At 45.4% G+C, this 15,062-nt stretch overlaps 1 protein-coding gene across 1 annotated transcript; it reads right to left on the bottom strand.

Annotated features, from left to right (window-relative positions):
* Window positions 1-8,555: 8,555 nt before the first annotated feature.
* LOC147728168 (cis-aconitate decarboxylase-like) lies at window positions 8,556-14,657 on the bottom strand. Its single transcript, XM_086963242.1, has 6 exons — window positions 14,637-14,657; window positions 12,838-12,892; window positions 11,959-12,146; window positions 10,465-10,557; window positions 9,967-10,172; window positions 8,556-9,477 (listed from the first exon to the last, which is right to left on the bottom strand). Exons 1-6 carry the CDS (start codon window positions 14,655-14,657, stop codon window positions 8,556-8,558), a joined length of 1,485 nt encoding a protein of 494 aa, XP_086819368.1.
* Between the last annotated feature and the right edge of the window lie 405 nt (window positions 14,658-15,062).

A 15,062-nucleotide genomic window follows, 5' to 3' on the forward strand; every position in this document is an offset into this window, starting at 1 on the left:
GCACCAAGAACCTGCGTGACGAAACCCGACGCCACTTCGACCTTATGCACCCGCTTCCTGTGGGTGAGGTAACATTGCAACGCCGGTGTTCCCACACTGGTACACACCTCTAGGGTCTGTGTCTAAAGTTTTGTCCATCTAGGTTCAGCGGAAGTATCCTTAAACTCTATTTGTGTAACTTTTACGCACCATTGACTTTGCATTGGTGCATGCGTGCACTGTAAGCACTGCACCCGAATCCCGCGGGCTTTTCCCGACTTCAGCATTGCTTGTCCCGACTGCTCCCAACAATTCCCTAGGCCCTAGGCCTAACCACTGTTCGATTGGTATCTCTTATACCACTTTCTTAATATATGGTTTGAGTGGCCATCAGCCCTCATCCATAATTGTGCAACTTTGTATGTTATACTGTGCTTTTGATTTAACGCTTGTGCCCCTTTGCTCATAAAGAGTACTGGGGATTATTCTAGAAATAAACACATATATTTTTATAATATATACTTGTGTGGTGTCCTTTCATTTGACATTACAGGATTATGATTGGTAAAACAGCTCGCTTAACACGACCTCTTGAGTTTAGCCTTTAAGGCTGCTTACTCTATGCTACCATTAAGATAGCTTGTCTATAAGGTTGACTTACAACCAGACACCATAAGGGATTGTTTGGACTGATACAAGGTGGTTCCAGACTGGAAACATCATATATCAGGCCAACTTCTCACAATTTCGAACATACAAAACAGGGAAATGAGTTGAACCATATTTTAGACGAGCAAGATGTCCTGTTCACTATGAGCATTGCACCACCCTTATCAATACAAAAGGATCCCACGTTTAAAGGTAGAAGTGTCGGGAGTTTCATAGATTTTATCCTAGTCTCTAGAGCTATTATGAGCCTCCTCCTGGCCTTCTGTATAACATAGAGCGCACATAGCGACCATAACCCAGTTCGCGTACTACTAGGAGGAAACCTTATGAAGAAAAGGGAAAAACTTGTGGGAAGTAATATGCTGCAACCCGTAAATGGAGGGCGACGTATCAAATGGAACCAGGAGACGGAGATCTTGAGAGGGTCAGGCCTGGCACGTGTCGGGATCTTCTGCCACATGCTTGGAATGTTGAACTCTTTGACCATCCGGGCATGTGCATGTTCCTCTCTCATCCCCCTTTTTCTTTTTTTTGGATTGATCTATCTCTGTCAACACATTTTGCCTTCCTTGCAGAGTGATGAGATAGTCCTTTCCTAACATGATGGGTATTGTCCCATATATTCGTTTTCCTTCTGCAAGCCCTTTGAGTCAGCCTCGCTGACCCCATCAGGGGTGACGGTATATTATTTATGTTTTCATATAACTGTGACTGACAGGACATGTTGCGTGGCGGGGTGATCGAATATTCTGAGTCATCAGCATGAGATATGTTGCTCTGGACGGGGAGAACGTTCTCTGATTTCCTTGTGCATTCGGGTGATCAATGCCATGGGCGTTTTTGTGACCTTGATTCTGTTGACCCGAGTGATTGTACAGAGATACCTTCTGAATCGGAGGAGTCTTTTACTGGTTTCCTTTGAGAAGGTTCTTTTGGGTGTATCTTGACTGGTAAATTTCTTGAGCTGGTAGGCTGTAACGAACTGCTCTTGGAGTCGGAGCTATCTTTGGGACATTTCTTTGGGTGCATATCTCGAAGGGTCTTCTGTGTTATTGCCATGGAGAGATTGTTTGACAGCCACGCCTTTATTTCTTTTGTTTGATCCCAGGGCATTTTGTCTCTGCCTCTCTCTTATGATGTTAATTGTCTCCTCTCAATTTCCTTGTTGTCACGGGTGTCTTGAGGGTATTTGCCTACCCCTTTCCGGTGTCTGAGTTAATCACCCCGTCTTATGTGGTTTGTTTCTTCTTCTCGCTTGTTGGGTGCACTGACTTCTGTGCCATGGGTGTGATGTATCCTACTGTTTGATGCTTCTTCGGACTCGTCTACGAAATTTGATGAACAGTGAGTTGCTCGGGTGTGTTCATGTACCGGTTGCCAGGGTTGGCATGACTGGTCCAGTCTTCTGTAGTTTGTCTTTCCTTCACACTTGTTGAGCAGGCTGTCATCTGTTCCATTTGTGTGGTCTGTCCCACTTGATGCTTCTTTAGAATAGTTTGTAACGTTTGTTGAATGACTCCTTGAAGTTGAACGACTCCTTGAGGTTACATCAGTGAGGCTGTCATAATCCTGTATCATCCCGGTCTTTTGTTTGCCATACTCCACTGTCTTTTGTATGGTTGAATCAGAGTATTTCATGTCACTTTGTCTTTCCTGCTGTCTTATCTCTAATCTTCCTTTGCCCTCCCTCTGTCTGGTTTTGTTTGTTTATTGGGCTTTATTCACAGATATGAGAGATATCTCCTATCTTTTATCTTCCTTTCTTGCATTAAGGTGCAGTTCTCTTGATAATTCTCTTGCTTTGACCCGCTCTCCAGCTTCGGGCCTCCTGATGATCTCCTTTAGCGAGAACTGCCTTTGAAGGATCTTGCGCTTTGTGTCAGGTATTGAACAGCCTTCAATTACCTGGAGTCGAATTGCTTCCTCATTTGTGAATGTGTTGAAATGGCAGCATTGTACCAGACTTTGCAACCTTGTAATGAAGTTTGGGAATGATTTCCCTGGTTCCTGCCGTGCTGCGTTGCAGATGATGCGTTCATGATCCACGTCTTCCTTTGTGTTGAAATGGGCACGTAGTGTCTCCTTAAGGTTTTCATATGTCTCTGTGTCCTCTGCTGAAAGTTTTCTGATTAGGCGTCGGCCTTCATGATCCACCAGCTGAAGTAGTAATAGCAGATGATTTCCATCTCTTCGCTAACCGGTTGTTGCAAGAAATTAATCCAGTGACGCCAGCCACCGGTTCCATTTAGGACCCAAACTCTGGATGCCGGTCTGTGTCACTGGGGGTGGCACTTCAATGCAGGGGTTAGATTTTTGTGTTTCTTTTCCCACCAACATGATGGAGGAAAGTTCTAGTATGATAATGTCACAGGACTGATCACTTTGCTTTCTGTATTATTCGCTGGCCCTCTTCTGTCGAGATCTTGCGTATCGTTGTTTTCCTTTGATTTTGGGAAAACTCACTCACAGCTGACCACTTTGTTTTATCCGCCAGTTTCACCTTTCCTTATTAAGATGTTCCAGCTTTTATGTCGGTCTCAGTAGGCTTCAGTGAGTTAGGCTTGGATTGCCTGAGTTCAAAATGGTCGCCACTCAGCTGCAGGTGATTTATGCTTCCTCAGCACTGGTACTTGGCGATGTCGACATCTTGTTCTTTTTCTCAAGGCTTATGCAGGTTACTAGCCACTGTGGTTGATGAGAGAAAGCTTCCCTGACACTTGTTTACTCATGTTTTTAGATCATTTATGTTCTTTCTCCCTTTAGCTTCAGTTACTTATCTTCACTTGGTGCTTAAACTTTATTTCGGGACTTGCACTTGCTCGTGCTTGTTACACTCAGGACTTGCATTTGCTTGTCGCATTTGAGAATTGAATTTGCTTGTGCTTGTTGCATTTGAGACTTGCATTTGCTTATGCTTGTTACTTTCAGGTCTTGTCTCTACTCGTGCTTGTTGCTTTCACGATTTATATTTGCTCGTGCTTGTTGCGTTCAGGATTTGCCTTTCCTAGTGCTTGTTGTATTTAAACTTTGCATTTGCCTGTGATTATTGCATTTGGAATTTGCATTTTCTTATGCTTGTTGAATGTGGCTCCCGCACTTGCTTATGCTTGTTGACTTTATCTCTTGCCTGACTTTAAAATGGCCGCCTAATGTTCCTGATAGGGGATGGAAGCAGGCGCCTGACTCCAAGATGGCTGCCAACCTCAAAATCTCGTTTTACTCGAGATTTGGTCTTTGGTCTTCCTCTCCCGGCCTCCCCGACAGCAGACAAGCACTCACCGGCTTTGAGGATCAACGCGCTGGCTCCCGGATCCACGCTGCACTAGGAACCGGTGTGGCCTCCCGTTTTCACCACAATTCTCCCTCAGCAGCACCACAGGCATCCGGTGAGGCTCAGGGCACACGCGACGTTGGCGCCTTCATGCTGGCACAGCTGGGGTGGGCACCCAGACTTTAGCGCCCAACCACGCTGCCAGGGCACACTTCGCCCAACCTCCAGGTCACAGGGCTTCGTTTTGGGGACACTGCACTGCCGGCGCCGATTCTTCTCCAGCACACGCGCAGGGTGGTCCACGCTCGTTGGGTCTGCAACTTTAAGCGCGCACCACCTCAGGAACCAAGTCACCGCTTTCGGGGATTAGCGCACTTGCCTAGCGCAATCTCCCATCCCACTCTCGTCGCCAGTTGTCGTGTCCTTCACGGCAATGAGGACACCGGCCTCGGTGGTGTCAGCAGCAATACTTTATTTGTGACCATTCCTTTCCCCGGCTCTACTCTAACTGCCCCTCTATCTCGTCCCTGGCTCCTCCCCTTCCTGTTCCTCCCCCATCTCCTCCCAGCAACCACTAGAGTGTTAAGTCACATTCGTACAGTGTTGTGCTTTGATGATCTTGTTGTGCTGGTGTGCTTAATATGTTTTGTTTTGAGGAGTAGTGAAAAGGGTGCTGGTGTATTTGTTGCAATAGATTTGGTTGTATAGTATTGTTTGTGAGAGGAGGCTGTAAGGTAGAGGGGGTGGTATGTGTTTATGAGTAGAGTGTATATTGTGTGTAGGAGGGAAGGAAGTAGAGGTAAGAGTGTTTGTCTTAGACTGGTTTGTTGCAAGAGTTGAAAAGTGGGGTGGTGTACATTGTATGTGTTGTGCGTTAGTGTTATTATGGTAGAGGGAAGAGGAGGGTATTAGTTGGACAAATGATGGGAGGCTGGTGTGTATGTGTGGTAGTTATCATAGAAGGGTGTATAGATGTCGTTTGGTTGATTTGTAGTGTTTGCTGGTACATTGATTTGTGCATAGGGTTGTGTGTGGTGTACATTTGGTGTGAGTGTATTTCTATGTTTGTGGATGTGGATGGTGTGGGGGTGGGTATCACTGAATGGGAACATGGGCAGCATTTCTGGCTCTGGTCCCAAGGAGTCTCGAACAGGCTCAAACAGGCAACTGCCCTGGTCCACTCTGCCCTTAGCATCTACGCCTGGGCTGAGACTAGGCCTGGGCGTTAAATTCCGTTCCACTCACGGAATTTGCAGAATTTGGGTAATTTCGCATTCCACGGAGAACGCAAAATTGCCCAAAATTCTGCGTTCTGCGACTTCGCGCAATTTTTTGCTTGTTCGCCTTCTCAAAATGCATGTTGCAAGATATTTCCCCTTGAGCACGCAAACAGTGATTGCGAACAGGAAAAAAGCATTGCGAACAAGCAATTCCGCATGTTCGCGGAATTTCTGCGTGTTCGCTGAGATTTTTTACTCTTTCGCTGAGATTTGCGTAGCGCAATTACGCAAATTCCGCCCACCCCTAGCTGAGACACCCTAAGCCTGGGCTTTTATAGCCCTAGTAATCAGGTGACCCCTTCAGCCAATGGGAACCCTAGCCCTAACACCATCCAATCACAACACTTCCCCTAAAATCTAGAACCAGTAGGAGACCAGGACATTGAAGCCAATCTTACCCCAGTCCAAGCGCCAATCAGTTTCAAAAACCCTGATCTGTACGTCCAATAGAGACCCTAGCCCTACCAGTAGACCCAACCCAAGTCCAGCAACCATTCACACCAGAAGCCTTAATCGCTACTTCCAATTAAAGGCCTAACCCTAGCCCTAGTCCCACCCTAGTCCCAACAACCAATAACAGAGGTAGCCCTAGTCCCTACTGCCAATAGAAATCTTAACCCTAGCCCTAGTCCCAGCCCTACATTGATTGAATCACAGACCCAGAAACCAATCAGAGCCCTCAAATACCCAACCAATGAGGCCACTAACCCTAATCCAATAGAAACACCAAACAGTGTACACATGTATCAAACAATAGCGGACTATAAAAGGTCCCAGCTACCTCAGACAAAGGTTTGCTGGCCAGGGAGTTGGAAACTGCTGCTCTATTCAGAAATCTCCTAGGAGACAGTCTCAATCTACACTTTGGACTTCTGCAGGTAAGGGCCTAACAGGCTTGTCCTCTAACAATAATGTTTGAATAAAACTTTACTCCCTCTCCTGGCCAAAAAACGCAGCTTAAACAGCTCACAGCAGATTACTGCTGTTTTAGAGCACCCTCTGTTATAGAATATCCCTGTTGCTGGGGAGGAGGGCTGGTTTCACTGACTTGTTAACACAAAATGGTGGGCTGGGGGTGCTCTGCTTAACATACATGTCTTAGCGCAGAGCAAAAGAGAAATTTGGAGGGAAAAACTGATAGTCATGGGGAATGAGAGGGAAAAACTATAGAGTTTGGACTGCAAATCCCACAATTCAACAGGTTAAATTGAAGCAGTCAAAGGAAAAACCACAAGTTTAAACAAAAAAATTGGATACATTCTGCAATCATGGGCAAGTTAAAGCTACAATTTTAAACTGTAACAACCACAGGCAAAGACAGTTAAAGAAATTCAGTGGCAAACATATGGCCTGAAGAATACAAACAACAAACCTTTGTTATAGGAGGCAGTAAGTATATAGTCCCATCATCAGTCCATATAAAATATCAACATATTTTAAAACTAAAGTATTTATTACAAAACTTGAGAAGCTCTCCAATAATTGTGAGTAGATTCACAATGAACTGAAACACCAAAGAGTACTCATCTCCAAATTTCTCAAACTGTAAATCAAATACCCAGGATGCTATGCTTCTTAAGGTAAAGTTGTATTAGAGATGCTGACTTATTAGAAATAAATTAACAAATCATCTGCATACATGAAGACTAATGTTTGTGTGGCTAGAATCACATTCAGTTTAGCATGCAAACTGTGTCTATATTTACCCGACAAAGCTCAATAGAGATAGGAGATTGCATACAGCACAAAGGGCAATCCAATCACGAATGCATGTAGGAGAGGATCAAAAAGCCCCACTTCCCACCTCTCTTTAACATCAGTAGGTTTACGATATGCAATTCTAAATATTGGTCAGTAAGTTTGATTGAGTAGAGTGGCTCACAGAATAGGTTGGCAAAATGTCTGATTTTCTGTGTATTTTCCACGTTTGATTAACAATATGCTCCACTTTCCAGCACACATGGCACCGGTTTGTGAGCACTAGGGATTTAGAAATTCCACAGTGGTGCAAACTGTATGGCAACAGCCGTAAAATTTTGACATTTAAAATGTGTGCCATGATTGGATCAATCTTTGGTACTTGTTCAGATACATATATTTCGGCTGTTATAAGAGTAGTTGCGCATGCAAGGGAGGTTTCTATAAACAGGGAAGGTTGTGAAACACTAGTAGGAGGGTCAACAGGAGAAGTGTGGCTCACTGGTTAGAGGAGGCAGACCTGGAGTGGAGAAGTGTGGCTCACTGGTTAGAGGAGGCAGACCTGGAAGCAGAGGTCTGCCCGGGACCAGAGTTCAATTCCCGGCTCGGTGGGGTCTTGAGTCCTAAAATGTCCACGGAATCGACAATTTTCGCTCCGGTGCCTACTTGATTCATGGGTTCACACTCTGCGACTCTGGGCAATAGCTTGCTTAATCTCCACAACGGCCCCTCGCGGTGGGATGCCTGGCTTTCACCTTGTGGATACCCTGCTGGGGTTATCTCACAGGGGAATACCAGGACGGGTTCCCTAAGCAAGCGCTTAGATACCGGGTCGATGATTTGCGCTATATAAATACATGTACATTTACATTTAACATGTTGAACAACAGCTGAAAAGGAGAGTTTCATATGTAAGGTCCGTGTGTGAGAGAATCGAGTCTCACTGTCACCAAGCCGTGGCCATCGTGTAAGGTAGCATCTAAAATGTCAGCAGCTTTACACATCAAAAATTACAATCACTGTACAATAAATTTAGAGACTTTATTCAAAATGAAATAACCACAGAAAGCGCAAATACATTTCACTGAAGAATATGAGAGATTGAAATAGAAAGTCCTTGCAGTGACCTATTTTGTCCTGTGTTTGTAGAAAAGTACATGTAAGAGAGCGCTGCACAGGGAGAATTCAGTACTAGACCAATATTGAAGTTCCAGCTCGTCCTATCTTTGGCCACTAGGGGAGAATCACATAGTTGGAAAAGGAAATGGTATTTCAGTGAGATGAGGTCACATTTTTTTAAACAATAAATTAACAAATATTAAATAACAATAAATACAAATTTCATTTTACAGTCCTTACAAAGTACTGATGAGTTACAAGGAAACGTAAGCATATTGCTTCTGGCCAGCCAGATGCATCTGTATTTGTATTGGGTTAAAAGGGGACCTCGCTGTACTGTGAGACATAACATCACCTATCATGAAAGTAGAGGACATAATTGACTCTCGTCGTTTTATAGAATGAATTGATAATGTCCCTCTCCTTGAGTAGATTTTCAATCTTGTGTAAAGCTAGTTAATGCAAAGATGATTGCCCCTGTAGTTCATTTAAAGTTTTACTCCCATTTTCTAAGAGGGTTCAATTTTGGTTTAACACGTTTACTGCAGGGAAGATGCCAGTTGTGAACAGTCTGTAAGGCTTTCTATCCCCTTCACCACCTCAATAATTTCTTGTGCCTGGTCCTTGTGGAGCACATGGGTAGCATTGGAGAGGAACTTCTCATGCAATGATTCTTGGCTGAGAGGCTTCCTCCAGTGTCCATAGAAGGTGTCACATCTGCCAGTCACAATCTCTCCACTCTCCAGGAGCAGCACCACTTCCCCGTACATCTTGTCAAAGTTGGCTACATTGTCTTCAGGGTGCTCCACTACCACCTTCCTCAACAGGTTGATGAGATCTGGCCTACTAAGGCTGTCCTCACTGAAGGAAGAAATGCCCACCTCGCCATCCAGAAGGGCTGTGCAGGCGTTGAACTGGAAGGAGTGTCGCGCCTCGTGCTCAGACTCTGGGAAGGGCCTGTTGATATACTTGGAGACTGGGACCCTCAGAAGAACAGCGCGGATGGAAGCAGGGTTAAAGGAGCCCGTTATGTTGGTGACTCTGTTTCTGACTGAGATGGCAGCGTCTGCCACCCAGTGCATGCCCAAGTGAGCTGGAAACCTCTTGAAGGCGATGTCTTGCTTCTTCAAGAGAAAACTGTAATCTTGATCTGGCATTGCCAGGGACGAGGGCTGGTAGTCACCATAGAAAGCACTGAACCCTGAGCAGCCTGGCACATCGTCCAAGATAAGTGGGTTGGCTTCCATCCCACGGGCGGCTAGAAGTGCTGCTTCCATCCCAAAGCGGGTCGCATTGCCAATATGGAGAGGCTTGGCAAGGGTTGCAGCATTGGCCATAGGTGCCCCCGCCAGAGAGGCAGCGATCGCCAAAGCATGGGCACATTGTTTTGCATTCAGTGAAAGGAGCTTTGCTGTAGCAGCAGCACTGCCCATGGTGCCAACAACAGAAGGAGGGTGGAACCTGAAGGAAATAAAAAGATCGGTGTCAGACATGGAATAAGGATAATACCAAAATAGATTAAAAGAGGGGTAACGCTATCAATAAGTGTGAATTATGGTAAAATACTTAAAGCATGTCATACATTAATGCTATCGTGTAGTACGAGGAAACGTAGAAAAAAAGGCTAGGATCTAATCAAGCATTTGACACAAACAAATAATCTAGTTACAGTGAACGGAAAAATAATTGTTACCATGTTTACATTATATTGTGTGCTATCCACATGCATGATTTTGTTTGCATTAGATTCCTCTTGCAGATATTTCTGCCCTTTGCCCCCATCAGGCACACAACATAACATTCTCTCTCTGTATGGATCTCACATATGACACATGGAATATTTCTATTCTCTTTCAGCATCTTAGCCATGCTCTGAAAACACTGGAGCCATTTATGGGTATTGTGTGTTGGCCATAGAATAATTCTGCCTTTTGTGGGCATCATACAAACCTTTTAGGGATATTGCTGGCTTCATTGGAGAAACGCATGAGTCTTCCTTGCACCTCGATGCCAACATTGAATGCCAAAAGGAAGTCTGAGCCGCTGGGTCGGAAGCTCACTGGCAACATCTGGGAGGCAGCCATTAGAGCTGGCAGCACAGCACCTGACGGGTGAGTGGCAGGGTGCCAAGTGTCATCGAAGTCCATGGAGTGACTCTGTTAAAGGAGGAGTAGAGGATTAGAAGGTACTTAAAGAAGGGTGTGTCAGGAAGTGAAGATAAGCAGAGCAATAGTGTCATCAACCTATGGACACAATTTACAGAAGTGTAGGATCCATATTCTAATATTTTGTTGAGTGACTGTGCCATTGCCCAATACAGACTCTTTACAGAAGAGGAAACAGACAAGATTTAACATTGGCGGAGACAACATTTAACTAAACTATTCACAAACTCATCGCTCTTAGTCTGTGATTGATGGATAAAGTGATAGCTTTCAAAATCCTTACCGCTACTCCATTGACATATGCAGCTAGCGTAGGTGGGAGTCTCAATCCTTTCCTTCCATACACAGAGCTGATGGCAGACAAGGAGTACATGTCCTGCGAGAGACAGAATTAAAAGTTAGAAATGGACAGTGTACCTAGACACCTAGTGGAGGAACAACAGAGCTTGTGGGGATGTGGATTACTCAACTCTATACACAGGATGATTCAACCTATGTGGTGGTGCCTATTAGAAGAAATGCAGGAGCAGGTACGGAGTCTCAGTGGGTAGATGTAGTGTTTCTGAAGGACGGTTGTACAGGGGATCAGAGGTCCCAAGGTTTATTTGGGTACCATAGTCCATGCTCACAGTCCTGCTAGCGTCTCACTATATGAACTGCCTAAAATCTGAGTTTTTCATGGTGGATGTGTTAATCATGGTGGATTTTGTGACTTTGTCTGTCTCTCTTATTACCTATGCTTCTTGGTAGATGGTCCTTCTGTCATTCTAAATAGTTATTTAATGGGTGAGGGGTTCATGGTGTGTTGCTTGGTTAGATCCAAGATTTGGATAATAACATGGTAAAATCTCATGGTGATACTGAACAACTAATGTCTCAAAGGGGTTTTGATCAAGGGATGGTTTGAATCATGAGATGTTGTTTTTAGTCAATGTCTCCTTTTCTTTTTGAGTAGCTCAAGGCCATGCTAACTTTTTGAGTCATTGCAGGGTGTTTTAATGCTTGTGTGCTACAAGATGTGCTGTTCATTTTGCTACCACACTCATCTTAACTGGCATGACTCCTGGGTGATGGTTCACTCTGCTGATGTACAGGGTTGTAATGGACGTGTAGTCCTTGGTGTGCTTTTTTGGTAGGCCTGGGCGGTAAATTCTGTTCCGCTCACGGAATTTGGGTAATTTTGCATTCCCTGAGAATGACAAACTGGCCAAAATTCTGCGATCCACTGCTTTGTGGAATTTTTTGCTTGTTCGCACTTTCAAAATGCGTATTCGCAAGATATTTCCCCCTGAGCATGCAAACAGCATTCACAAACAGGAAAAGAGCATCGCGAACGGGTGAAACAAGCAATTCCGCGTGTTCGCTGAATTTCAGCTTGCTCGCTGAGATTTTTAGCGTTCACAGAGCTTTGCATAGCACGACTATGAAAATTACCCCAACCCCCACTTTTTAGCTTGGAACCTGTCTGCTTTTAACTCATAGGGTCTCAAGGACATTATGGCCCAGTAGGTTTTTAATTCCTGGGTGGCGAATGGTGTGCTTGCTTTGGCCCATGTGTCAGGCTGGATCAAAGGGAGATGGTGGACATTGCTGGAATAGAGGCCTTTAATTTATGGATTTTACATTGGTGTTCTTTGGTGTTTTCCATGCTGTGGTGCTTGTAACTTTTTACATGGAAGGATTGCAAAAATACAGTCACACTCTGAGACTAAAAGGGGTTTTTAATTGTTATATTTTTCAGAGTGTAATGCTTAGTGTGTTCAATGTCTCCTCTTACCTGGCAGTATCCCAGGGCGATGTTGAACACATGGGTCGTGCTTCCCACCAGTCCAACGCCGATGCTGTCCAGGATCATACGCTTGCTTCGGCGCCGCACGGTTTGGGACAGGTGATCTGTCTGGACTCCATGTATGAAGGAAGCAAAGCTGCTAGTGACCGCCTTCTCCAGGGGGCTCCCCTCCAACACTGAAGGAAAAGAAGAGACAGGATCAGAACTACAAGCATTCTGGGCTGGCTTCAGGCACAGATCCAGATGATTCAGACCAAAACCAGATGTTGTTTTTATGGGACAATCACTACCCAGGACTCTTGGAGTTCTACACTGATAGCAGACTCAAACCAGTAACTGGAACCATGGCATAAGGAACCCATGTCAGGTTGAGTGACACCAGAACCTGTAACTGGGCCCATGGGATACAGAGCGGCCCAGGCCCATCAAGAGTGGCATCAGAACCAGTAAGTGGGCCCAGGGTATACTGAGCGGCATCAGAGCAGGGAGAGTGGCATCAGAACCTGTAACTGGACCCATGGGATACAGAGCAGCCCAGGCCCATCAAGAGTGGCATCAGAACCAGTAAGTGGGCCCAGGGTATACTGAGCGGCATCAGAGCAGGGAGAGTGGCATCAGAACCAGTAACTGGGCCCATGGGATACAGAGCGGCCCAGGCCCATCAAGAGTGGCATCAGAACAGGTAACTGGGCCCAGGGTATACTGAGCGGCATCAGAGCAGGGAGAGTGACTCCAGAACCAGCAACTGGAACCAAGATATAGCGAGCGATCTCAGACCAGTGGAGGGGACACCAGAGCCCTTAACTGCGCACAAAAAATTACAGCGTGACCTCAAACCAAGAGCAGTGAGCGCACACAGACACTTACCTTCCACCGCCGCTGTGTGCACCTGCCTGGACAGCCTGAGGACGGCGTGTGGATTCTGGAAAAAGGGAGAAAGCAATATTAGCCAAGTTGTTTCATTGTATAAGAACATGGAAGGGAGTGGATAGGGCTAAAAGAGTGGAACACAAGGCAACAGAGTCAAGAAGGAGAAGAGGACAGAGAAGGGGGAATAACAGAGGAGAGATCTGAGGGTTTTCACGGCTAGCAAGTGCAATCTGTCAAACTGCCGTCCAAGACTGGCAAACGAATGACTTCAGCCTGGCACATGAGCAGTCTCAGCCTGGCATTTAGCAATTCAAGGTTGAAACATGAGTTGCCCCAGCATGGCACATTGCCTGGCATATCAGCAGGTAGAGCATGGAGTATAAACAGTCATAGACTCGCACATGATCTGCAGGACTGGCACCACAGCCACTCCATCACAGGGGGAGCCCAACAGCAGGGCAGCACCCAGGTATGAAAGGCACCACCATAACATATGATGCCAGCACGTAGGAACACGTATGATGGTAGGACTTTGATAAATGACGCCAGCACCTTGGCATATGAAGTCAGCGCACTGGCATATGATGAAAGTACCCTGGCATTATAGGAACCATTCTGGTGTATTATGCCAGCACCTTACGTTGGCATACATCTGATAGCATCACTATGACAGGTGATGCCAATCTTTTGGCCTGTGATGCCAGCAGGCTGTCGTATGATGCCAGCGCCTCACCACATACAACAGGGGTCTCTGTTATGGAGCAAGCATTCTGATTGGATGTTGGCAGAGAAGCGGTGTTAAGCATGATATCAGCTGGCACAGTATGAAACTTTGTTTTGCTCCTGCCGTGGATGCGAGAAAGACAAAGTCTCTTGGGCCACAGTGCACCACGAAGGCACTATGTATCAGGTGAAACTTGCGTGTGATCTGGGACCCCGTATCTATATGGGCACAGTTTTCTGATCGGCTAAAATGAATTGTTGTTTTGAAAATTCCCCTTCAGGGATGCCTCGAAAAACTCTGGCGATTGATGACCTCTATTTACGTTGTGTACGTTGTGCATTATCACACCTACTTTGAGAAACAAATACTTACAGTAAAGTCTCAAACTTCTTTCAGTGCAATCTCTTGCTGCTAATTCTGCATTTTAACCAGCAGTTTATGCTTCACTGGCTCTGCTTGTTAACAGCAGCAGCGCTACAAACAACAGGACTGCGGCAAAACCCGAAGACGCTTTAAATATTACTGTCGGATTTCTGAGGATTATTCCGTATTATAACAGCCTCTATTGGTGAACATCTTATAACAGACCTTAACTACCCAGGATGCTTCTGCTATGCTCACAGTAGACAGAGACGTCCATATTATGAACATCACACAACACATGGCGAATGGTCTCAGAACTGGCGATATTAAAACACGTGGCAAGGTAAGAATAAAAGGGGCTCTCCTTCTATTCACAAACATATATTGAGAAACCAAACAAATACTTATTAAAAAATATGAGAATGTAAAAAATACATAAAAAGCATGAGAAAGCCAAGATGAAAAAAACGAAGAAACAAATGAAGGCAATAATATAGCCCCATACATTATCTAACAACTGAATGCACCGTCTGTTGTATTTTAAAAAATATCTCTCTGTTAAAAACAATATATGAATAGCGAGATCGAGAGAAATGCTTTCAAACAACCCAAGTGGAGAAGGGAAATACATTATGCATCCCAAGCAGACAAAAATGTAAAAATCCAGCCATTCGAGGGGCCGAACCCTGATGCCTGTAGCGGGGCTCACCTGGAAGGCGCATTGAAGCATGCTCTGCACTGATGTCTGCCTCTGTCCTGAGAGAAGTTTTCCCTGTCTCTACAAGCAGTCTCTGTCTTTCGAGGTGTATCTCCTGTGCCCCGCAGTCTATCTATGTCGACTGAGAGGGGTCTCTTTTGTCTCTGTCCTGCCACAGTCCTTCGCTCGGCCTCGCTCTCTCCGGTGGTGAGGGCAGGTGAGCTTCTGGTGTTGGCTGATGTGTCTCTCTCCTGACAGAGGTTATATACCCTGAAGAGGCGCGTGAGATCGAGCCCTGTGGAGAGTGACGTCACTAAATGGGGCGGGCGAGGTGTGCCCAGCGCCAGGTGTCATCCTCTGGGAAAGGCCACAGAGAAATCTGGGAAAATCCTAAAATACTGTAGAAAAGACAAAAAAGATCGGGGCCCGTGGGAAATC

Source organism: Lissotriton vulgaris, chromosome 3_1 (genome assembly GCF_964263255.1).
Source record: "Lissotriton vulgaris chromosome 3_1, aLisVul1.2, whole genome shotgun sequence".
In the NCBI taxonomy this organism is placed as follows: Eukaryota; Metazoa; Chordata; class Amphibia; order Caudata; family Salamandridae; genus Lissotriton; species Lissotriton vulgaris.

Coding starts and splice junctions, on each gene's coding strand:
- LOC147728168 (XM_086963242.1), bottom strand. CDS start 14,657: ATGCTTCAATGCGCCTTCCAG. Junction 12,147..12,837: donor GCACACAGCGGCGGTGGAAG/GTAAGTGTCTGT, acceptor CTTTTCCTTCAG/TGTTGGAGGGGAGCCCCCTG. Junction 9,478..9,966: donor GCCAGCAATATCCCTAAAAG/GTTTGTATGATG, acceptor TATTTCCTTCAG/GTTCCACCCTCCTTCTGTTG.